This window comes from Mytilus californianus, unplaced genomic scaffold, assembly GCF_021869535.1.
Source record: "Mytilus californianus isolate M0D057914Y unplaced genomic scaffold, xbMytCali1.0.p SCAF_2, whole genome shotgun sequence".
Taxonomy (NCBI): Eukaryota; Metazoa; Mollusca; class Bivalvia; order Mytilida; family Mytilidae; genus Mytilus; species Mytilus californianus.
The window spans coordinates 84,221,105-84,246,836 of NW_026262668.1; the positions used below are offsets into that span (position 1 = coordinate 84,221,105).

General features: G+C 33.5%; 1 protein-coding gene across 1 annotated transcript in view; it reads right to left on the reverse strand.

The window, feature by feature from the left end:
• The window catches only part of LOC127730320 (uncharacterized), a 36,317-nt gene extending 15,487 nt beyond the window's left edge, over window positions 1–20,830 (reverse strand). The window contains exons 1-2 of the mRNA XM_052238656.1: window positions 20,241–20,830; window positions 2,478–2,654 (exon numbers count right to left, since the gene is read on the reverse strand). Of these exons, the coding sequence (XP_052094616.1) occupies window positions 2,478–2,654; window positions 20,241–20,823 (760 nt within the window). The 5' untranslated portion in view covers window positions 20,824–20,830. The remainder of the gene's footprint in view (window positions 1–2,477; window positions 2,655–20,240) is intronic.
• Window positions 20,831–25,732: the final 4,902 nt, after the last annotated feature.

A 25,732-nucleotide genomic window follows, 5' to 3' on the forward strand; every position in this document is an offset into this window, starting at 1 on the left:
TTCCAATGTAGATCTTGTCTTGCTGATTATTTTTGTTATTTCAATGATATTTTGCAAAAACTTGAAAAATAAATCCTAAAAAATGTCATCACAGGGCAATAACTCCAATTAAGAGTCGTTGGACAATTTTAGCAATGTTGACTTATTTGTGGATCTTGTCTTGCTGATCATTTTTGCAATTTCAAGTTTCTCTTCATCTTTTATAGTTTTAAAAATAATTGTCAAAAATAAAAAATAATTGTCAAAAATAATTGTCAAAAATAATTTTGTAACAACAGAAATATGTCTTGACTTTTTGTTATTTTGATAGTAAAATGCAAATGTTATAATTAGAATAGAATAGCAATACTTTAACATACATGTAAATTAATATGCAAAATATTCAAAGTCAATGAACCATGACTGAAGGTACAGGGCAAAACAATCTCCAAACAGGAAGTTGTTTAAATGCAAATCACAGTTGATGAATTTTGTAAAGGATACAGAACCATTACGAACTTTCAGAATAATAAAATAATTGTAGAATTTTAATTTATGTTGGTAAATTAGTGCTGAAATGAATATTAATCTGTGCTAATTTTATTTCTTGTTTGTTGGTACTCCATCGTTTGCTAACTTATTTATTATGCAACAGTGTATTCATTATCCTGTAATCAACCAGGACTGGAGTTTGTCTCCGAAAAAAAAATCATTTTCAATGGATGCATTTTACCAAATTTCAAGTTAGAATTTTTCCAGAAAGTCCCTGTGTGTTATGCATAAGTAGTAACTTTTTTTCTCAAGTCTCAAGGGCCAAAAAGGGGTTGGGTGTGTTCTATAAGTTTTTCAGTACAAGAGATATGAGCCAGACATGAACTGGATAAGATTTTACCATCATAGTGGTCAAAGATCAGTCAAGGTCAGTGTGACCTGACTTGAGTATGTGACACATCACCCAGCAACTGCAGTACAAAAGTTATGAGCCGAACAGGAAAAGGGACAGACGGACAGACAGAGATGAATGAACAGACATGATTATTCCTATAATAACCCCCAAACACTTTGTTTGAGGATATAACAACAAATGAAATTGCATAACAAGAGCTTCTTCTATCTAATTATATAATTAAAAGAACAGAGTTCCAATGTCCCCCATGTTGCACATACTATTTAATCTTAACTTTTATAAAGATCTTGGAGAAATGAAAGCTTGAGAGCAAATGCAATGCAATTTCCAATATAATTAATATTTCCAAAGGGGAATAACTGTTAAAAAATATCTGATCTGAACTGATTTTTGAATTTGTCCAAGACATTGCTAACATAAGTTTGATATTAATAGGGGAAAAAATGTACATGTGAGGCGGTTGACATACAATGCAATTTTCCCTATACTAATATTTCCAAGAGGCACAACTCTTGTCTGAGACATTGCTTATATAAACCTATGATATAAGTTTCATAAAAATTTGGCAAGAATTGTACATATGAGAGGACTTACAATGCAATTTTCCATATAATTAATATTTCTAAAGGGCATTACTCTTTTAAAAAAGGTTGATCAGCACTGAATTTCGAACTTGTCTGAGATATTGCTGATAGAAACCTATGATATAAGTTTCATTAAATTCTGGCAAGAATTGTACACATGAGAGCGCTAACAATGCAATTTTCTATTTAATTGATATTTCCAATGGCATAACTCTTTTTAAAATTGTTGATCGGCACTGATTTTCAAACTTGTCTGATCCAATGCTGATATGAACTTATTTTTTAAATTTTATGAAAATCTGGCCAGAATTGTACACGTGAGAGCGCTGACAAGGCCGGACAAACAGACGCACTGATGGACACCCAGAATTTCTATGTCCCCCGCATCACTTTGCGAGCAGGACAATTAGTCCTATTTGGTATATATATATATATGTACATTTCGCCTTGTACTACTTCAAATTATTATCTTGTCAGTTGAATTTTTGATGTCCAATAAAAATAATTCCATAAAAATATTTTGTGAAAAGGCATAGACAAACAAGGGTTGTATTTTTTAATTACATTTTCAACAGTAAATCAGTCATCCCTTCAGCATTAACTACCAGAAGTGAACCATTCAACTACATGGATGGATTGGTTTTTACATCTACAGACCTCTACGTTATAAATTATTAACAAATGTCAAAACTATCAATTTGCTTATAATCTAATGAGGAGACATGGTGATACGATATTAATGACTTTACATTCTTAATTTTTTTAGTTTTTTATTTAATTATTGCAAAACAATGAGTCTTGCAAAAATAAAAAAAAATCACATCCTAAATTTTGATATCATTATTCACTGTTATTTGTATGAAACATTTTCCAAGTTACAAAAAATAAAAGCATGCACAAATTTCTGAATCTATATAGTATTTGCATTAGGTATAAATGTGACATTTTAATACCATGCTGTTCTGTTCAATTTAATACTGCCCCTGTATTCCTTTATTCATATTTACCAGACACTTTATCTGCTTCTGTTCTGCTGAAATTCAAAGCTTTGTAATAGTGTCCTGAGGCTTTCTTCAGGCGATCTTTCTGAATAAATGGACTCAGGTTTTTGGAGGCTGTGACATAAATTCTATTACCCAATGTCCTCCAATGTTCTGATGAATTACCTGTTACATTTGAAGTTCCTGAAAAATAAAGCATGAAGCTATACAGAAAGTTAAAACAAATATGAAAAGATATTTTTAAGAAGCATTTGAAAAAAGGAAATATATTTTCTACATGATGAGAATATTTATTGTTTCAATCAAAGTATCTTGTTTCTTGAATAATTAACTTTTTCTATGTATATTTCTTAAGAAAAGGACATCATATAATTTTCTGACTCTAACTTAGAAGGGTAAAAATTCACTGAAAGCCATGAACTGGCGCCAGTCATTTTCACTGGTTTGATTTACGTTACAAATAAGACTGCACATGGTATAACTTTAATGCTAGGATATCGCACTATCATTTTATCGAGAGAAGGTACTTTTATCTCTGGCAGCAAAGCAGCTTGAAGAAGTCATGAGAATCACATGAAAGGTGTACTATATCAACATTTCAGGGAGAAAAGAAGGAGATGGAATGGAAGGTGCATGTCATAACAGTCAATTTAGCATAAACAAGACATACTGTAAATCCTTATACTTTAATCATGTTCATTTGACATCTATGATGTCTCAGATACCAGAGAACCTGATATGCTTGCTTAGTTGAAGACCGTACTGTGACCTATAATGGTTTACTTTTATAAATTTTGACTTGGATGGAGAGTTGTCTCATTGGCACTCATACCACATCTTCTTATATCTATTAGTAGTCTTCACAAATCTATTAGTTTGGTATTAAACATGTTTTAAGTAATACATGTACCTGTATTGGGATCTTATGACATATTTTACATGATATTTTATTCAATTCTTATCTATCATGTCTATAGAGCAATGTTTTGACTTGCATACATCCCCAAAATCTTATAAACTATTCTTCAATACCAACAGTCAAATGTATACTTGATCTCTTCATGTGAAAATCTAGAGACACAGCCCCACTTTGGTTTTAACTTATTGTCTTCAGTCAATGAAGGAGGATTTTACTTTAAGCTTAAGTCAAATGAGAATATTCTGTCTGCTGGCCAGTTTACATTAATGTGTGACTGTTCATCTCTGCATCTACATGTTTATAAAACATTGTTCTTATTTTTAGGTATATAGTTATCTCAGTAATATTCATGTACGGAGCAGTCCCCTTATTACTATGAGTGCTATGGGTTTTGTTTGATTGTTTGTTGTTTTTTTTTATTGGAGAGGGGGAGGGGTTAATTAGATGCAGAACCAAAATTGCTGCAGTGGGGATCTTGGAAAGATTAACTTGAGGCAGTCAAGAGTCTGTGTAACTCACCTGGATCTATGAGCAACTTCAACAATGCCCCCTCTCTCAGAATTATAAATATATAATAAAGGACTTTTTGTTTTTGATACTGACTTTATCACTGTAAAATATCAGGTGAGCCCGAAGGTCGAGCTGGATATTTTATAGTGATAAAGTCAGTATCAATAGAGAAAATAACAAACGAACTATTTTATCGCGTCAAATCACATTGACGTCACAGACTGTATTATGTCATTTGAAATTTTGTCACAGTGCAGTAAACTTCTCTTGCACAAAGTATTGAAGATGTGTTTCATTAATTCTACTTTGAACATGCCTTTAACAATACAGAATATCATGGTAACTTACTGGTAAGTCAAATTTATCTTGTAGTTCGATGGATAATTTGCTTAAAAATTACTGTGTCGTTATACGCTAAGCATTCTTCCTTGTGCAATGCACTCATGCATGTCAATTGCGAACGGACACAATAATTTTTTTTATCACAACCATTCCACTGATACTGACATTATCAGCACGTATACATTAAAGGAAAAATGCACAAATTACCGATAAACTTGAATATAATTTATGATCATAAAATCTTTTTTGTAGATTCTGTATTGATGACCATCATTGTATTTTACAGTTTATATCAACTCTAGATTTTGTAAATTGTTTATTCCCTCAATTCAAAGTTCAAAGAAACTGTCAACCATTACACGTATTAATTATCAGAAGAAAACTACATAGAAAAAGAAAAAACAAGAATGTGTCCATAGTACATGGATGCCCCACTCGCAGTATCATTTTCTATGTTCAGTGGACCGTGAAATTGGGGTCAAAACCCCAATTTGGCATTAAAATTAAAAAGATCATATCATAGGGAACATGTGTACTAAGTTTCAAGTTGATAGGACTTCAACTTCATCAAAAACTACCTTGACCAAAAACTTTAACCTGAAGCAGGACAGACGGAAGAATGGATGCACAGACTGAAAAACATAATGCCCCTAGGTGGGGCATAAAAATCAAGTTAAAGTCTTAAGCACGTGGTTACTAAATTACACGACTGGCTAGTAGATTTTTAAATGCATCTGCCCATGGGGCTACTTCATTTTTGCAAGTAGTTTCACTGAAAATTGGGCAAATTATATTTTAACCTGTATTATTCTTTACAGTGATGTTCTTTGTTCCACAGTAGCTAAGTAATGCAAAAGAAAGACAGAAACTCAAAGACATCTTAGTCCACAAATTGTCATGTCAAAATCTAACAAAATATTACATTACTTGTCTTTATCAGTAAAACATATTGATATTGGATGTTGTTATAATGTAAACACTTTACTTCAGATCTAGAGCCTGTAGAGGGTAATTTTTTCTCAATTTTGATGGGCCAGTAAAAATCTGGAAGGGCAATTGAATTTAGAAGTGTTAGCCCAGTTGGCCATTTAAAAAATATTATTTCTATCCCTGTTGAAATGATAAGAGAAACCAGTTGAACATGAAACAGAGGAAAGCAACAATAACAGGACTGCTACCATACAGTGGTACAATTATCATGATTATGCAGTCTCAGTTTTCCATGGAAATAAATTTACACATTGTGATATATACATATTTATTTAATATTGCTGCCGGTTCCATACATGTATATTGTCGTAGGCATGTAAAAGAACAGGGTACCAGCTTCTAATGAAACCACTGCTACATGTTTTATGTACTTTATCATATTTATTTTTTTCAGATACGCAAAAACACATTTTGCAAAAAAATCATCATTAAAAGGTCAATAACTACTTTAGGAGTCATCGAATGGCATTTTTGTAGACTGATAGATCATGTAGTGCTGACCATTTTTGCTATTAAAAGTTTCTACCTATGCAACTATTATAGTTTTTGAGATAATAGCATGAATAGGCAAAAACAAGAAAATTAGTGTAAGGAGAATTTGACATTGGAGCATTTTTGCCGTCTGACTTTTATACATTATAACCATTATATATAATTATTTTCAAATATTAGACTAGTAATGCACTTTACCCTAATGTTCTATTTGTGTGGCCATCTTTGTTGATTGACTTGATTAAAACTACACAAACTTTATACCAGGTCTAGATATCCTAAGGACAAATGAAGGATAATTCATCCGAAGTTTGGTTGAAATTGGTTTTGTAGTATCTTCAGGGAAGATCTGTGAAAAAGCTTATTATGAGTGATTGAAAAAGCTTTTTAGGTCAGATGAGCTTAAAAAAAGACTTTAAAGAGCCTGTGTCACTCACTTGGATCAGTGTGCATCTTCAACATTGGCAACTCTCAAACATTATAGAATATGTATAAAAATCTCTGTTCAGTAGATTTTGTATTGATGATCACTTGTCCTGGTTACAATTTTTCTCATCTACATTGTACTAAAGTTTTAGCCCAAAATGCAAAACTGGGTAGAAATCAGCATTAAAGGACAATTACTGCTATCAGAAGTGGACTCATAATTTTGGCTATATTGAACTATTTCTTTTGGCTATATTGAACTATTTCATGGTGACTTGACAAGAAAAATCTAAATTTTTAAGTGACCAAGGACTAATATTGTCAACAGTAAATGAAATAATTTATCTGTGCCTATGTAACTCTTTGGATTTAAAATTCAAAACAATTCAAACAAGGAACCAAGGATTGTTTTAGTTATCATTTAACGATAATTTGTCAACCTCTGACAATGAAAAATCATGTCATGACATGACATGACATGTCAAAAAGCGTGTGAAAACGCGTGATGTAGATTGTGGACTTTTTAAAATGAACATTATACAAATTTGTAAATATAAAAAAAAACAATATTCTACTGTATGTAAACTTTTATTGCATTCAACAGTGGCCTATTTTTGCTGCTTTCAAAACAACACTACTAAGCAAATATTCAAAATAACTGCCAGTTTGGTTACATTTACATGATAACAAGGCACACAATATATCATTGAGTTCTGATCTGAATTCAGTGTAAATTTCTTTATAATTGAAAATGCTCTCTCACAGTCAGAATTGTTATTTGGCAAAACTAAAATAGCAAGCTTTGAAAGAATGTCATGACGTTTTTTTTTTGCCATTAAAAATGTCATCTTCGTCTGCCGTTGCTTCCCACAAATTATATATGTTGCTATTGTCTGGTCAAAACTGGGTAGTTCATCAGAAGACAGCTGGTACTCTGAGAACTGATCCAACAGTTCTGTGATATTCCCTTCCCATATGGCCTGTGGAAATCTGTTGGCTAGATTTGAAACTGAAAAAGAAAAATATCTTATATTTTGAATACCATTGAATGTTTTATCAAATAGTTACATCCTCACATACATGTTGTTATGATTGCAAATGATTGCAAATGATTGATAATGTTTGCAGATGATCCAATATAAATATGAGTGTAACATAGGGTGCACAATGCATTGTTCGGCCCTCGATCACTTTCTTTTGATTCATTTTAACATGGACTCCCTACTTTTTTGGTACGTACACACGTATTGTTTTTGCTTAGCACTCTGCTCTTTAGACGACAGTACAGGTCCAGAACTTGACCTCTTTCTGCTGGACATTTCCCCAAAGTGAATTTGAGAGAAAGAAGTCACAAAATCTTAAAACCTACCTACAAACTTACCTGAAGTGAAGGGCTTTTGTTGTTCATCCATATCGTAAATAAACAATGGCGACTCAACAGTTACTTCAAAATACTCGGTATTTATCGTCTATTAATGAAATCACCCATGAATCGCGATCTCACTAACGACCAAAAAATCAAAACAACGAAAAAGAGTGTAAGTGTACACGCCATGTGACAAAATTCTCGTGTGTAAACCGTTGAAAAAATTGTGCGAGTTGGCAAGTATGGTCTGAAGATGTTGCGTAATCACTCAGCTGAATTGTTTAATTAAATTAATATTTAAATTAAATTTAGATATTACGAGCCTAAATAACAGTAGTACTATTCGGTCTGTTTAGGGGGTGGGAATTAAAGCCAGATTTCTCACTATCCTTTTATTTAAAATTGAAATATGTTTTAATAGGTCACCAATTTCAAATTTTAATTCTACAATGAAAAACTGGTATGGAACTTTTGAAAATATTTCTTCTTTGGATTGTAAACTTACTAAGGGTTCAGTCCTCAAATCATCACAATCTCAGTCATCTTAATTTATCATTTAATTAAATTGCTTGTGAGCACTGTAGGGTAAAGATTGCTTTTATTTTGCAATTTGTGAATTTAAAATAAAACATTGAATTACTTAGCCTGGCAAATTATAAATTTAAATTAGAGTTATCTTCCTTTGATCATGATTGTACATTTTTAGCTGAACAGATTCATATGTCCAACATTTAAAATCTTCTTATAAATATATTGTTTTTGTCATTACCACACCAGTATTATACATTGTATTCTTGTAATGTATTGTTTGTATAACTGAATTATGGTTGTATCTTTGTCATTGCCCCCCCCCCCCCCCCCCCCCCCCCCGAGGGACCTTAATTGGAATAAACACATATTATATTATATTGTATTGTATTGTATGCCATGGCAGCCATGCATTACTTATGTTTTTTAAAATTAATAAATTTAAGGAAAAAAATTTCTTGACAAGTATGGTGATTCAAATACACATTATATTGTAACTTGAATATCTAAGTATAACATATCATTAATAAATTGCATTAAATTGACTGGATAGGATCTAAACTGTACTTTTTAGTTTGAACTATCAAAGGTAGTGAGTGATAAACCTTGGAAGATATAGATATCAAGTTGTTTTGGTTGCTTTTATGCAATCTTCACCCTAAAAAAGACCCAGATGAAACTGACTAAAAAAGTAGGCCTAAAAGTTAGCTAAAATTATGAACTAAGATAGCTTTGACCAGGTATAAGGAAAACTCTAGGCATTGTAAAACCTGTTTTGCTGCTGAAAAACATTGAAAAAGGCAAAATTTGGCAATATTTAGTTTGCCAGGCATTTCCTGATAGAGTACCAAGTCATCAGATACATACTGGGGAAATTTTTTCTGGACTTTTTTTTCAATAATCAGGGGTTCAAATTTACTTTAGACAATGGAATTCGAAGGTCCAGGATCTTTGACCAAAAATAGTAATAGGTCCTCCTTTATTCTTAAAAGGTCCAATTTTAATTGAAAATGCAACTAATAAAAACAGAAAATGCTTACCATTCTAAAGCACCTATCTTATCATTCAACATCAACCTATAATTTTTTTTCTGAATTTCGCAAATAAATTCAGTCAGAAAAAGGCTTCCCCTTTTCCCAACACTATACAGTGTTAAATATTTGACACTTTATACCTTTTTAATTGTTCTGGTTTCAATTGCTGCTTACAGTAAGAACACACTGGACTTACTTCAGTGTGTTAGATAACAGCTCGACTTTGTTTTCAAACTTGGGTCAGTTTCTATTTACCAGTTTTTTGGCAAGATAGATGCTGGGAGCTGTAGTTTCATGATCTTTTATGTTTTCTTTCAGTACAGTTACATATTTCAAGATTATTTTCAAACTAGATTTTTATATTTTTTGTTCAAAAGGCTTCTGTAATTTTTTTAACCTGCAAAATACGAAAGTCTGTCGGGTGTAACTAACTACTGACAGGAAGGTCTGAACCTGTTAATGGAAGGTCATGGACCTCCGACCACTGCTAATGTGACCCGCTGATAATTTTGAGACAGATGCACATGAGACTACAATACTAACAAGACTTGTTATTGAAGATAAAAGTGACAAATTTACTTTTTAATAAAATTGTAAAATATTATATATTTGTTTATTTTCTGTCAAAGTCTAAATCTACTGTGTATTCTACTACGTTTACTGTCTATTATTGTTTAAAGCAATTCATCATCTGCTGAGATACAATAATTTTTATGTTACACCTGACCATCTATAAAAATTAATTATTTCATGTGTCCATTTACAAAACATTGAAAGGGAGACTTGCTTTTTTTACGATCTCTATAAAGTTTTGATTTTAGTCGATTGATTGTTTTACCCCACATCTCCTTTTAAACATATTTAAAGAAACTTGTTTAGAGGCTTTTCTCTAAAACAAATGACCTTTAAATTCTGAATTAACACAATTAATAAATTTAACATAAAAACCTAATTCTCTAAAAGAGAGGCGAAAGATACCAAAGGGATATTCAAACAAACTGACAATACTATGGCAAAAATAGAGAAACGACGAAAGGACAAACAACAGAACACAAAACACAATACAGAAAACTAAAGAATGACCAACACGAACCCCACCAAAAACCAGAGAATTTTCCAAGTCCGAGGACCATAACACTGCATAAAAATCATCCGAACACAACAAAATTCAAACTTGATCTGTAACACTTGTCATTTTAAAACTATATACCAGATACCAAATCAATATCTTCAAGTATAATGAAAATAAATTGATTCGCTGAGCGCAGCTGGATACGACCGCAGAGGTCCAACCCTGAACAGTTGGGGCAAAAATGGACACAATATTCGCGCTTGATACAGGTCTGAATTTGGATTGTAATTAAATATTTGACACATGATAGGTTTCTGACACAGAATAACTGTAGTCAAAGAACTTATAAGAATTGGTCATATGATTTGAATTTATATTCAGTTTTTTGCTTTTGTGCAATACACTATGCTGTTGCATATTGACCCCCCCCCCTTTTTTTTTGCAAAAAAAAAAATATTTGATGAAATTTTCTTTTTAATTTCTGAAATCTGAAATGAGAAAATATTGTCCCACACCACAATTTCTTATTTACCCCCCCCCCCCCCCCCTCCTTTTCCCTTTTTCCAAAAAAAAATTTCTTTCCCTCAAGATATGGTCATACATTTGTAATCCCAATTCAAATTTCTAATGGAGTTTGCAACCATAGTTACCCATTTAAATACATCATAAAAGTCTTAAAATAGAAAATGACATATGGCTAAAATTAATATTAATTAATAGTAACTTCTAAAAATAAATTGACAGCTATAAATCACCCCAAGACAATCTACATTTCATTATACATATTTTACAAGCAGTGAAAGGGAGGTAATCGAATCATACACAACATTTTACTTTAAATGTGTTTAGATTACCTCCCTTACACCGCTTTAAAATTGTCTTAATTGTCCATTAACCAGGAAACCCTTGTTTTTCCCCTAATTCCTAAATGGTTTGAGCCATAACCCCCCAAAGTCAATCCTAACCACCCCTTTGTGGTATAATTTCAGAGAGATTCAAGTTATTGTCTGGAAACTACAAAAATGCTTATTTGGGTCCATTTTTTGGCCCCTAATTCCTAAACTGTTGGGACCATAACCCCCAAAATCAATCCCGACCTTCCTTTTCTGGTTATAAACCTTGTGTTTAAATTTCATAGATTTCTATATACTTTTATTAAAGCTATTGTCCCGAAACCAACTGTATTCGGACGACGACAACATGATACCAATATACGAACACAAATTTTTTTTGCTGTCGTATAAAATTGAGGAAAACTGATTACTTGACTGAATTTTGTAAATCCAGGGGAAAATAACTCTACACAAAATCATCAGATTGGAACAAATTACGAGCTTGATCTGTAACTTGTCATGTTGTCATGGTAAACTATATACCAAATAGTAAGCATGACGAAAAAAAGTGCAGAAAACTGATTACTTGCATGAATTTTCAAAGTCCAAGGACTATTTAAGTCTGCACAAATTCATCAGACCAGAACAAAAATCAAATTTGATCTGTAATTGGTCATGATAAAACTATATACCAAATATCAAATCAATATCTTCAAGCATGAAGGAAAAAAGTGTGGAAAACTGATTTGCCGGACTGAAGGATGGACAGACAGACAGACATAGTGCAAACCTGAACTTCATGGATAGGGGACTAAAAATATTCAAGCAGTTGCTTAACCATGAAAATGGCAATAGACATATGACAGACAGGAAACTTCGTAATATAAGAATATAAGGCATTTGCATACAAGGTATGAAGCATCCAGGTCTTCTACCTTCTGAAATATAAAGCTTTATATACAAATAGTTTATGCCATCGCTGCCGCTGGATTGTAATCCATATGTCTTGCATTCTGCAACTTTCGACACATGCAGTCTTCACAATAGACTTTTGAATCTAAAGGCCTGAAGCTGAATTTTAAGAACACTTTAGTTAGATTATATTGGCCTGTGGAGATGATTTTTACAGGCCCAACAGAAGTTTTACAAGCCAGCCCAGGTGGTCTGGTGGGCCTGTGGTTGAGCGTGAAGACTGTACATGTGAGATAAAAAGATCAAGGTTTAATGAATATTGATTGAGACTGATCAATTTATTTCATTGGGGGACCTGGAAGGAGAAATTGGAATTTTTTATATTTTTATCAAGACCCATCTTGAAGGAAAATAAATTCAAGACCCCTTCCAAAAGCCATAAATATTTCAACACCCCTCCGGGCTCCCTACAAATTTCTCTATACTTTAATACTGCCTGTTTCTATATTGACCCCGTTATAGATTCACGGTTATATAAGCTTATTGGCCATGAGACTCGGAAGGGTTGAGGGCCAATACATTTGATCATAAATCTAAATAAACTGTTAACACAGAGATATTTCTCGCCTTTTTGTTATTTTGATAATGCAAATGTTGAAATTATCATTAGTCTTTCCCTTTAAACATACCTAAACACAAACATTTAACTTGTAAACTATGTCAAAGTTTCAAAGTCAATGAACCATGATGAGGGGGTGGGGCTATATAATCTCCATAGAAATGAGATATCATTGACTTAACATTAGTGGTTCATCTTAAACTGATCTGATCACAATCTAATACATGTAAACTAAGCAAAAGTTTCAAAGTCAAAAGACCATGACTGAGGGGGTAAGGACCAAATATTCTCCATGGAAATGAGACGTGCTAATGCTAATATATAACTGCATATCAATTATCAATAACCTACCACTAATGGTTCCCCTTAAACTGATCTAATCACAAACTAATACATGTAAACTAAGCAAAAGTTTCAAAGTCAATAGACCATGACTGAGGGGGCTGGACCATATAATCTCCATGGAAATGAGATATGCCAATGCTTTTACAACTGCACACCAAATATCATTGACCAAAAATGTGCTTCGCCTAGCGCAGCTGGAAACGACCGCAGAGGTCCAACCCTGAACAGTTGGGGCAAAAATGGACACAATATTCCAGCTTAATACAGGTCTGAATTTGGATTGTAATTAAATATTTGACATGTACACATTATAGGTTTCTGACACAGATTAAATGTAGTCAAAGAACTTGAAATTGATTATACATGTATGATTTGAATTTATAGCAAAATAAATTGTGACCCCCAATTTTTTTTTGGGAAAATTGATAATTTCTTAAATCTTGAGGGAAAAAAATTGACCCCCCCCAAAATTTTTTTTTTTTTAACCCTTCCATTAGTAAAGGGAGCATAACTCTAGAATGGTATAAGTGATACCACCAAAATTTGAACTTGATCTGTGTTTTGAGGTAATAAGCATTGTGTATAAGTTTCGTAACATTTGGTTGAGGCAAACTAAAGTAAGAGAACAGAAAATAATATTTCAGAAATTTTTCCATTTGTAAAGGAGCATAACTCCAGAACGGTAAAAGTGATGCCACCAAAATTTGAACTTGATCTGTGTCTTGTGGTAATGAGCATTGTGTATAAGTTTCATAACATTTGGTTGAGGCAAACTAAAGTTAGAGAACGGAAACCAATTTTGGGAAGGGAGGAACGCACATACAGACGCACAAGGGTAAAACTTAATGCCCCCTCCGCTACAGCAGGGGCATAAAAATATTTGAAGAAATTTTCTTTTTGTAAAATGTGGTTTAATTTAAGAGACATCCATACACTTAAACACAAGTTATTGTCTGAAAACTAGAAAAATGCTTGTTTTGGCCCCTAATTCCTGAACGGTTTGGGCAACTACAAAATGAATCCCAACCTTCTACTTGTGGTATTGAACCTTGTGGTACAATATCAGAGCAATCAAAATACTTCTACACAAGTTATTGTCCTGAAACTAGAAAAATGCTTGTTTTGGGCCCCTAATTCCTATAAACGGTTAGGACCATCACCCCCAAAAACAATCACAACTTTCCTTTTGTGGTATTGAACCTTTTGTTAAATTTCATAGAGATCCATACACTTACATTTAAACTAAAGTTATTGTCCGGAAACCAAATGTCTTCGGACGACAATGACGTGATAGCAATATACGAACGCAAATTTTTTGTGGTCGTATAAAAACTAGTGGTTCCCCTTAAACTGACCCAATCACAAACTAATACATGTAATCTAAGCAAAAGTTTCAAAATCAATAGATCATGACTGAGGGGGCGGGGCCAAATTATCTCCATGGAAATGAGATGTGCCAATGCTAATACAACTGCATACCAAATATCATTGACCTACCACTAGTGGTTCACCATAAACTAGACCTAATTCCAAACTAATACATTGTTGATGGCGCTGCGGCCGGAAACAGAATTATCTCCATGGAAATGAGATGTGCCAATGCTAATACAACTGCATACCAAATATCATTGACCTACCACTAGCGGTTCACCATAAACTAGACCTATTCATAAACTTATACATTGTTGATGCAGACTGCCACAGGAAACAGCATACCTATATGTCTCGCATTTTGACTCCATCAAGGCGAGACAAAAAGGGTCGATACAGAAACAGCCAATTCATAAGACTTTTATTATATATATGTAATAGGGTAGTTTATGTATTTAAAGTTTTTTTTTGTCATTTTTGGAAAACATTTTATTTTGATATTATTAATAGGAAAATTGTATAATTATTATGTCAGGTAAATTTTGTTCTGTCAGCATGTCACTAATTACTAAAGGCAACATTAATATAATTAGTTTTATCTTTTAATTGGCTTAATTAAATAAGCACTATTCTTACTTTTTACCTTTGGCAGTTATGTAGTAAATTTTTATAACTCAAATTATAAAATTTAAAATTAGTAATACTCGTCATAATTTGAGCTCTTATTAGAGGTGCTATAAATTGCACAGTCAACTTTTTGAAATCAGTCATGATGTAGTCAGCAGTCTAGTCTTGTCGGTGTCATCCAGAAAGGAGTGCTTCCAAAGCCAACCAGGCTCGGCTACTCTGAGGAAAATCATCAACTCAAAAGACTCAAACTCGATCAACTCAACTCAACCAATCTTTGGACTTCAAGTGAAGCATTTAGTGGAAATATTTTAATTGAACTTTAACTTTGGACATTTAGAACTTTCAACTTTAACTGTGATTTTGGATTAGTGACTTTATAATTTAGAACATTTGGATTTTAATTATTTGTTTATTGTTTTGGAATTATTATCACCGCTTAGATCTGTTATTATATAAAACTGTTACAATTTGCTGCTTGCTTTATAGTTTTGCCTGCCATCGCTCAAGTCTTGCGAAAGACTGACCTCCTGTCCCTTGGGTTGTGCATGTTTGATAGTCCCCCTTAAACTCGACGTGCATTGGCTCTTGGTGACATATAATACACATTCTTCGATTAAAAACTTACTGTTACATACATTGTACAGGTTGGGACCCAACCCCCTATATGGTGATAATACCTGTATAGAATGATTACTGTTCTATAGAGGGATATATTTGTTTAGACAGGATTTAAAGCAGAACATGGCAAATGCACATTTTCTACTTATTATGGCAGTAACCTGCAACATTGGATGTACCAATTGATGTACTTAATTTAATATGCACATGTCTAGTTTACTGATAAAGTGACTGAAAATACAATCTATTGATCATCATAATTCAAAGCTGTGATGGTCAGGTAAATTCCACTCAGTTGTGCCTCAATGAACAGATTTCTATTCATGCCATTGTTAAATCTATACTACTAAAATAACGAGGTCCAATTTGTTAGCCGGCATAATGACGAATCAAAGAATTCAACTTTATATATAACTAATATAGGACAATGGTGTTGTATAAAAATTACACCATTCCAGGCCCTTTTGTTTTCCATATAATTAATATTACCATATTTAACCAGTTCCGGGTCGAATCCGATACCAATACCAATAGTTTAAGTCACAGGTAGTTTCCGGTAGTTACCTGCTACCTTCTGTAAATCCCTCCTCTATCAGGAGAACCAGGAATTCTTCCAATAGTTGTTTTATATCCAGGTTACACCATAGTACACTATTAAGTATTTAACAAGTCCTCAATATATATACCACTATTAATTTTGGTTGATTAGTATTAAAAAAACCAGGACATGCAGGATGGGTTCAAACAGAAAGATTTTGAAAGCAGAGAAAATTTTGCACCTTACAATCAGCATGACTTTAATTATCAGATGACTATACGAATACTAAAAATCCAGGCTAAAAAAATGCATAGGTACTTTAATTCAGTGCGATAGTTTTATCCCTATATAGAAGAGTAATTACTATATGCAGGTATTATCACCATATAGGGGGTTTGGTCCCAACCTGTTGTAGGTACAGGAAATCACATTTCAGTCATTTGAACTTGCCTCTTCCCAGTCACGACGAATTGTTTTGTCAATTATATTGTTGAGATTTCTGATTTCCAGTCCAGGTACATTTTTTTTTTTTGTTTGTACTTAATCTATGCTAATGCAATTCTATTTAGCTAGCAAACATAAAGTACTTGGGAAGAATATTCAGATATTATGTTTTTTTTGGTCGACGGAATGATAATAAATTGAAAATTCTACTTGGAAAGGTTGTGGAATGTTTCTGCAAATCCTAACAAAAACAGATCATTATTAAACTTTCTTGTCATTAAAATTGAAAAATGTGCCTTCCAATTTCTTTCAGATTTGTCTATTCCAGGTAAAGATATGTCCAACATAATTTGGAAGTGAAAATTTGCCACCAGAAGTGAAAATCCTGTATTGCTTTTCAGCCTTTTTCCCGTATCGGACTGGGCTGAAAAGCAATATTTACTCATCATTTATGTCAACAGGGCAACGTCAACAGTATTACACATGCTGATTTTCTGTATTAGGACTGATTTGCTCATATCATTTAATAAATATAAATATTACACCAGTAACGAAGTTGCATACATTTAAATATTCAATGAGGTACGAAATGGTAAGGGTACGAAATGACTATAGCTATAATCCATTACATCATGACAAGAAAACAATGCCACCTACATTGTATGTCACATTAACAGTCCAGTTAAGATGGTTCTCCCTTTCATGAAGAAACTTCATTCATAATTATGTTTAATAAACAAATACCGATTTAATAATCGTACAATATTTCTTGCGAATGATTTAATACTTATGTGTACAGGATATCCCTGCTTCCACATTGTTCCACGAAGTGTTAAATTCCCACCATGACGTCACTAGGTTGGATATATTTGGAATATTTCGTAATACTGATTTTTCCGAATTGTAATAGAAACGTAAATAGTGAAAGGGAGAGCTAGAGATACGATAATTTCACGAGAAACAGAAGGGAAATGTGTAACACAGTGTTTAAAGTCAATCTGTTCATTTGTTTATCTCCTTCTCATCAAATCAGTATGAAATTTTAAGGTGTTTCTTACTATAAAATACAAAATGGTTGACACGAGAGGCTTGGAAAGTAGAACGTCTGGCCAACCCTTTAGGGAATTGACGGCTTGAAGCTGTCTTTTACCAAAAATAGTGCTGGTCTATTTCCCTATTGAATTTAAAACACATGTAATGATGTATTCCTTTAATGTATCACTATGTTTTACAAGAAAACATGATCAAACTGAAACAATAATGGAAATCCTCTTCTCCAAGAGGTTGACCACTTCTCTCTACTCTCTCCTACATTGTAATACATTGTAGTTGTAGAAGTAACTTTTCCCTCTCCAAAATCCTAAATTAGGCACTGAAGGAGTCAACTACCATTTTGGCATGTTTGTTGACAAATTTATTCATTCATTTGTTGTAGATCTTGTTTTGATGACCATTCTTATTGTTAAAGTTTTACGTATACTCTATCTACAACCGACCGTGTGAGGGCTTTATAACCAGTCAAGGTCGTTAACACACCCATTATCTATCTAAGAATCTACTATTGTCCAAAAGGGAAAAATGGTTAAAATCACTATTTACTAAGGGACAATACATTGTAATTTCTATAAGGAGTCAACTGACAATGTTGACTTATATGAAGAATTTTTTCAATAGGAAATGCATCCTGAACATGCATGAAATATTTGCCACTGGATGTTGAGCAAACAACAAGCAATAGGAAAGTGCTTCTTTCTTTTTCCTTTCCCTTGGGTACAATGTATTCTATAAATATAGTGAACATGAAAAAAATTATTCATGCCTAGAAGTTGACACTTTTTATCTTGAAACAATATAGATGGGTTACATTAAGGCAGCTCCGCTGTTTTCCGCCATATTTGATTGTAAAACAGCAGAAAACCATCAGTCTAGATCTTTAATGAAACGTGCAAATTTGGAGAGAAGAATATTATTCATTTGTTAGACTTTGCATCTTAATGAATAATAATTAAGTGTTTTCCATATTTTAGCGACTGTCTTTTACAAGTGTGATTGGATATTTCTGGTTTGAATCAATTTTTTTCAACTTTGCCATACAAGGGGAGATAACTCAGATATAAACGAAACTTTAATACTGGAATGTGTTATGTATTTTCTTTCCGTTTCCGTTTTGATTTATCCTTGGAGTTTTTTTTTTGTGTTATTTATAAAAAAAATTCATTGACTTTAATCTACCTTAAGTTATAATATTGTCATTATGGGCCAAATCATACCTGCCAACCTCTAAAACCTTCAAAGAGGGAGATCTCCCCCTCAGCTATGACAGCTGAGGGGGAGATTTCGCACGAACAACATTTTCAAGTTAAATATATGACCTGTTTACGTATTCATCTACAAATCACCAATAAGCATGATAAGAGTTAATAATTATACTTTATTTCTTCAATTCATGGTTATAATCTATACAAGATGGTTTTTTTTTTATAACCTTTTTCAATACCGCCGAGTCTCATAACTCATAACATTCCATATTTTGATTTTGTTGTGAGTCTCACACTAAGCATGCTTTCAAACATCGTTCAGACCACCAGAAGAAATCGAAAAGTTGATTGAACATGATGTGCAAAAAGATTCATTGCCAAGTGAACTTGGTCATAAAAATTGAAAATCTTTCATTTAAATCTGCTTGACATTTCGATTTGCAGTTATCTATTTCTTCTTTCTTACACCCCCGCTTGGTCCAGATAAAGACCTCTATCTTGTTGGAGTTGACATAGCAGAACTGAATTTCGATTACTTGTATATCGAACATAAAAACTTTTGACCAAAGTGTTCAAATGTTCGCTGATTGTTTATTTATTTCTATTGAAAGTCATGAAAAAGCCAGAGAATTACAAACGTGGGTTATTCCAGGTCAAAATATCCGAAAGCGGGAGATTCTATACTCCCGCACGGGAGCGGACCAGCAAGCCGGAGATTTCCGGAATTTCGTCGTTTGCACAGGAGAGGCCCCGCTAAAAACAGGAGGGTTGGCAGGTATGGGCCAAATACTGAAATACATGGAGGGCCCTTACCAAACTTACTGCTTCCAATGTGTAAATTAATCCCAATTGAATCTAATGAAGATTTTCTCACAGGCACTTGTTTCTATCCATGGCAAGGTCGCTATTATATATGGATAGTCGACCTTCCCATGGATAGAAACAAGTGCCTGTAGATACACCTTATCGCTATTTAGTCCAATCAGGGAAAAGCAGTTACTTAGACAACTTCCTGTTGAGGTCAAGTGGAGCAAAAACAGAGGTCATCAGCAATGAGCTGAGGGAGGAAAAAGTTTGGAAAATTGACATTTTAAAATTTTGATAGTTTAAGAATTAATTTTTAAAAGATACAAATTGAAGTCCTTGAAAATGCTTTGTTTAATGTGGTTACGATGGTTTAAACATGTCTCTATGAAAAGTTTTATGCACAATTATATAATACATTGTTTGAACAAGGCGGCAAAAAAAAACAACCTCGATAGCTTCAACTGGTTTGAAAAGTTGTGTAATTCTAGAACTTATCCGAATAGGAATAAATAGGGATAAGGTGTATTGGCAACCAACTTAAATCAGAAAATCACTTCAGACTCAGAAATTGTCCTAAAATTATCATGCTATTAAATAAGTGAAAATATTTTGATATTGGTTGTGATGAACCTGACACCATAAATAAATTGTGGAAACTAGAAGATGAAAAAAGAGTAAAATCTGGGACTATTATACCAACTATACTAAAATGTACCTGCAGAACTGACTGACAGTTTATCAGCATTGTTTGTGGTGCTTGGTTCTTGGACCTTTTCTTCTGCATGCGAGTTGTCATCAACGTTCATCGCTGTGTTGTCCGTCTCGAGCTCGGTGTCAGACTCATTGATCCAATTTGACACAAAATCATCCTCACTGTCGTTTCCTTGGTCTAAACTATCATCTGTGTCGGAAAAATTGGTGTCATACAATGTTTCTGGATTAAATCTTTCATTCCTAGATCTACTATAAAATCGTGGTAAGCCATCGTCAAACTCAGTTCCTGTGGCAGTGCTCGCACCATTAGTCGTCTTACATTTATTCGTCTGTTCGTTCTTTTTAAACGGACTACCAACATCAGTATGTTCTGTTCTTTTACACGGAGAACCCTCAGAGGCATTGGGATATGGCGTACTAGGGCGCTCCTTGGCTTTCTTGTAGCCCAACGTACTTCCGCACTCGAAATCGGCATTTGCTTCGTCGTCTGTGCTTTCAGATGATACAGACGGAGGTGTTCTTCCAATTTCATGCAATAGTTTGTAGTTTACAGGAGAATGACGGCGCTTTCGCGACGATGCCATGTTGATATTTTAGTTCGGCACAAGGGAAGTAATTTACGCGGGAATCTCCTCTTCTTCTTCTATCGGATATCCACCCTATTTGCAGGGTCACCGCATTAAAAATATATGCGTTTATTTTAAAAATAATTTAATTAACCTTGTTAATATAGTTATAAATGTTAATTAAATAAAATAAAGGCAAAAGGAGAGAAACCATGTATTTACACTGTACACATCCGTCTGACAAGAAATTATAAAACTTATATTATTTCAAAATGGATAAAACTCTTTGATAAGACTTTGATTAGATTAACTACAGTTAAAAATTTCCACTTGTTATAATAAAAGTATTCGTGGTTTTTCATTGTCTGGACCAATGGATAGGGCTTTTTATATCGCGTGGGAACCCTCATTTTGAGTGAATTAAAATCTAAAATTTTGAAGTTTAAAAGTATAAAATTTAATTTAAAAAAATCTAAGAGTGTACGATTTTAAAATAAAAGATTTAACCTAAAGAAGTCTACAAGGTTTAAAAATTGGTAGTTACCTATTATCTAGATGTAAGAGACATGGGGATATAGAGTTAACTTAGTTAATTGTATAAAATACATCGCATACGGCTTAGATTCCAGTAAAGTAGTTTAACAATTTACATGAAATATGATAAAACATATGTAGTTATCGATTCTCATGACCGATAGCACAACCGCTGTTGTATAGTTGTGGTGACTTTTTAGTTGATTGATGTTAATTTTCTTAGAACCCAGTTCTATTAATCAACACAGTTGTTCAGCTCTTTTGATATGCAATGCATAGACCAAATCTTTGCATATTCTTTCTATATCAGCTAAGTGAGATATAGGTATGCGGCAGGTATTCAACGGGTGCTGCAATCGACTAGCAGTTTATGTAAGTCCATTTCTGATTTAATGACATGATTAAATAATCTGGTTGTCTGTCATTATCTGTTTTAATCTGCTGTGGTGAGCGGCATTTCTCACATTATCTAGGCTTTTACAAGTAACTAGGAAATGTTTGTAATCTTCAGGGCCTTTCATACATATCATCAGAAGTCCATTATTACTAGAGTAATGGACTTCTGATATCATACATAACTTAAATTCAACCGACTTTGTTTTATCAAAACGGGAAATGACACTTTGGGTTTTATAAGTCCCTGTCAGTATCCTATAGATTTAATAATATACCTTTACTGTCTCTTTTGTGGTCTCCGACACTGCTCCAACAGATATTTGGTTTCCGAAAATTCCAGTTGTTTATTTCTGTGTGTTCAAGAGTAGATTTAGTTTCAGCTATTTCTGTCCATCTCTTTATCTAGGTTGATTCAATCATATCGGTGGTTATTTTTTTCCAATTTTCTTTGGATTAAGTATAATTTCATGTGCTGTAGGCAAATCATAGGATCTGAGAATACTGTCCACCTTAATAAACCAACTATTGGATTGATAATCTTTTGTTGCCAGTTGTCTTATTCCTATTCTATGTTCGATTGAATTTTCATTTTTTGACATTCTGAGGAATAGGGAGATTACTGCATTGTGAATAAGTTGTCCGACCGATTCAGCTCCGAGTAGGATATACATATTGCGGCATCAGCAGTTCTTTGTGGTAAAGACAATAGTTGCTTGAATGTTTTTTTATTTTATTTTCTAATTTTTTAATATCAGTTTTAGTAGTACTGAGAACTTCAATTCCATAAAGCATTCTGGGTATTACTTATGTTCTCCAAAGTTTGTATGATATTAATGGATTAATTCCGTTGATACCGTGTAGACCTGCTCCCATAAGCGAGGTCAAAGTTTGTATGATATTAATGGATTAATCCGTGTAGACCTGCACCCATAAGATAGGACAAAGTTTGTATGATATTAATGGATTAATTCCGTCAGTGATTCTGTGTAGACCTGCACCCATAAGAGAGGACAAAATTTGTATGATATTGATGGATTAATTCCGTCAGTGATTACGTGTAGACCTGATCCCATAAGAGAGTACAAAGTTTATATGATATTAATAGATTAATTCCGTCAGTGATTCCGTGTAGACCTGCCCCAATAAGAGAGTACATAGTTTGTATGATATTAATTGATTAATTCCGTTGATTCCGTGTATACCTGCTCCCATAAGAGAGTACATAGTAGCTCTTGCAGTGGAGATTCTATTCTCTATGTTTGGATTATTTCGTTCCTGTCTTTCTATGCCTAGATGTTTGATGTTCTGCTTTTCACTAATCTCATCATTAAAAAGTTTAAGATTATCTTTTTTATTCTTTTTGTTGATAAGCAGAATTTCAGTGTTTTTACTATTGATCTTAACTCTGTCTCTTGCAGTACAGTTTTCAATGATACGAAGTTGAGTTAACGCATCATATTCTGAGTTTGCACATAGCATTATGTCATCTGCGCACGTGGGACAGCCTACATAATTGGATCCGATCTTAAATCCAATGTTTGTGGTTTCAAGTGTATCCAGTATGTTCTTGTTGTAAGCCTTATAGAAGTCAACAGAGGAAATCCCTCCCTGCGTGACTCAGCGTTGCGATTTAACCTGTGTGCTTGTTTTGTTATACAGTTCTTTTATCAGTAACCAGGTTGATCCTGTAATTTCTTGCAAGGTGGTATAATTTCCAAAATAGGTGTATATATGGTCTACAACATCGAAAGGTTTTTCAGCATCTAGAGTAATAAAGATGAGACACTCGTTTTTATCCTTAGCCTCATTAATTGCTTCAGTGATTAAGAGAGCAATGTTTATTGAAGATGCGCCCTTGGTCGGAAACCTTTCTGATGTTTGTTTTGATGTTTAATGAGGGTGCCCTCGACCCTTGCTCTGATAAAAAGTTCTAATACTTTGCATATAATAGAGATAACAGTAACGCCTCTGTAATTCAATGGTACGGTTGGGTCTTTGCCTTTTTATGGACTGGGGTAAGAAGACCTTTTTTAATAGCAGCAGGAACATGTTTTGTGTAAAATATATTATTTAGTAAGGTAGTCAGGTATTCAGCTAACGCTGATCCACCATAAATAAGGTGTTCTGAAGTTAGACCATCTACATCTTCAATGGACTTCTTTGTTTTTAATAAAGAAATGAGTTTCGAAATTTCAGATGAAGTAACCGGTTGAATTGTTATTTCTTCATTTTCACATATGTTTACAATTGATTCTACATCTAGCTTGACAAGGTTGTCATGTTTCTCATTGAAAAATAGAATTTGAATTGGTTTGAGCTAGCATTGAAAAATGATCTTTGAAGAGATTATTTATGTCTTCGGGAGCTGAAGCTTCCTTTCCCTCTCTATGTAGGGTATGTGCGGACTGGAATGATGAAGACCTTTGAGTCTTTATTAAACGAAAGAATATATCTTTGTCTCTGTCTGAAGCTTTCATGATTTCTTCATGTAACTCAAGTCTTTTATTACCACGTTGGTGCCTTTGAATTGATCTAACTGTTCGTTTAGTATCAAATCTCCGTATGTTATATATGTTGTTTTTAGATGGAGGCGACCCAGCTTTTTTCCAAAGGTAGAAAGCCTTTTTTGATTCGCTAACAGCTTGAGATAATTTTGGTGACCAACTCATCTTTTTTCTTCTCTTGAATTTAGATTTTCTCTGTGGATAGCATTGATCTACTCCTTTATTTAGTCCAGTAATTAATTGGTGTGTAGCCTGTTCGATTCCGTAAGGTGTTCTCATGTTCAGGTATTTGTGATCTTTTAGTTCTTTAATCACTTTTTGTTCATAGTTTTCTTTGTTGACTTTTTCTCATTTAATCTTTATTGGAGTGTTTCCATTATCATGTCTTTTTTTTTATTCGATCTTATTATTATGAAGAGGTCAGCAGACACAGGAAAATGATCTGAGGTGTTGTGTCCTTCTTTTAAAATTTTCACCTGGATAAGCTCTCCTGTATTTTAATCATTCTCCAGATTTTTAATCAATATGTAATCAATCTGTGATTTTGATATTCCCTGATGGTAAGTGTGATCAGCTGGGTAATTAAATGGTAATTCAATTTGGTTTTCATTACAAAAAATTTTGAATAGCTCATCTTGCATGTCTTGAGTGTCCTTATATTGTCTAACAAAAGACGTATTGAAGTCGCCTGCAATACGAATTGTGTGGGTTCTTTGATATTTTAGTAACATTTCTTTTAGCGTATCTAACGCGGCTCTATAGGAATCGTGTCCCTTATCTGTACCTCTTGAGGGAAGGTACACATTTATGAGGCAGATTGGATTTTTTGTTGTTGAGATCTCAATAGCCTGTATATCTGTTATCTCCATCTGGGAGTTTAGAGAACATAACTGACATGTTTTTTTCTGTATAGGATTGCAACTCTACCATGTCCTCTTGGTCTACCAAATGGAGACAGTGGATCGTCATCATCAACTTGTAAAAGCTAAACAGTCCAAATGATACTGTTTCAGTAATTCTTTTTCGTAATTAGATAGCAAATTAAAATTCTTATAGGAGTATTATATCATGTTTATCAAGTAGTTCAGAAAAATAGTTTTGGTTGGAGTAGAAGCCTTTTATATTAAAAGAGACTATTCGCAGTGGACCAGACTTTTATAAGGTTAGGGGGGGGGGGGGGGGGGGGGGGTGATAAGTTGACTTACAAATCTTGGAGGTTGAATCTGTATCTATTAGTTCTTTGGTAGCAAAACTGTTTTTACTACTAGAACTGACTGTGTCGCTTGTAACTGTAGCAAAATTTGAATTCATGTCTGAGTTGGTCTTGATTTTCATGCCATTGTTTTTCTGTACATTTTCTTGAGGGTTGATTAACTGACTATCACGAGAACGTTGAAAATATGTTGGATCGACAGCAATACTTTTAATATATCATGTTTATCAAGTAGTTTAGCAAAATAGTTTTGCCTTGAATGAAAGAGTGGAAGCCTTTT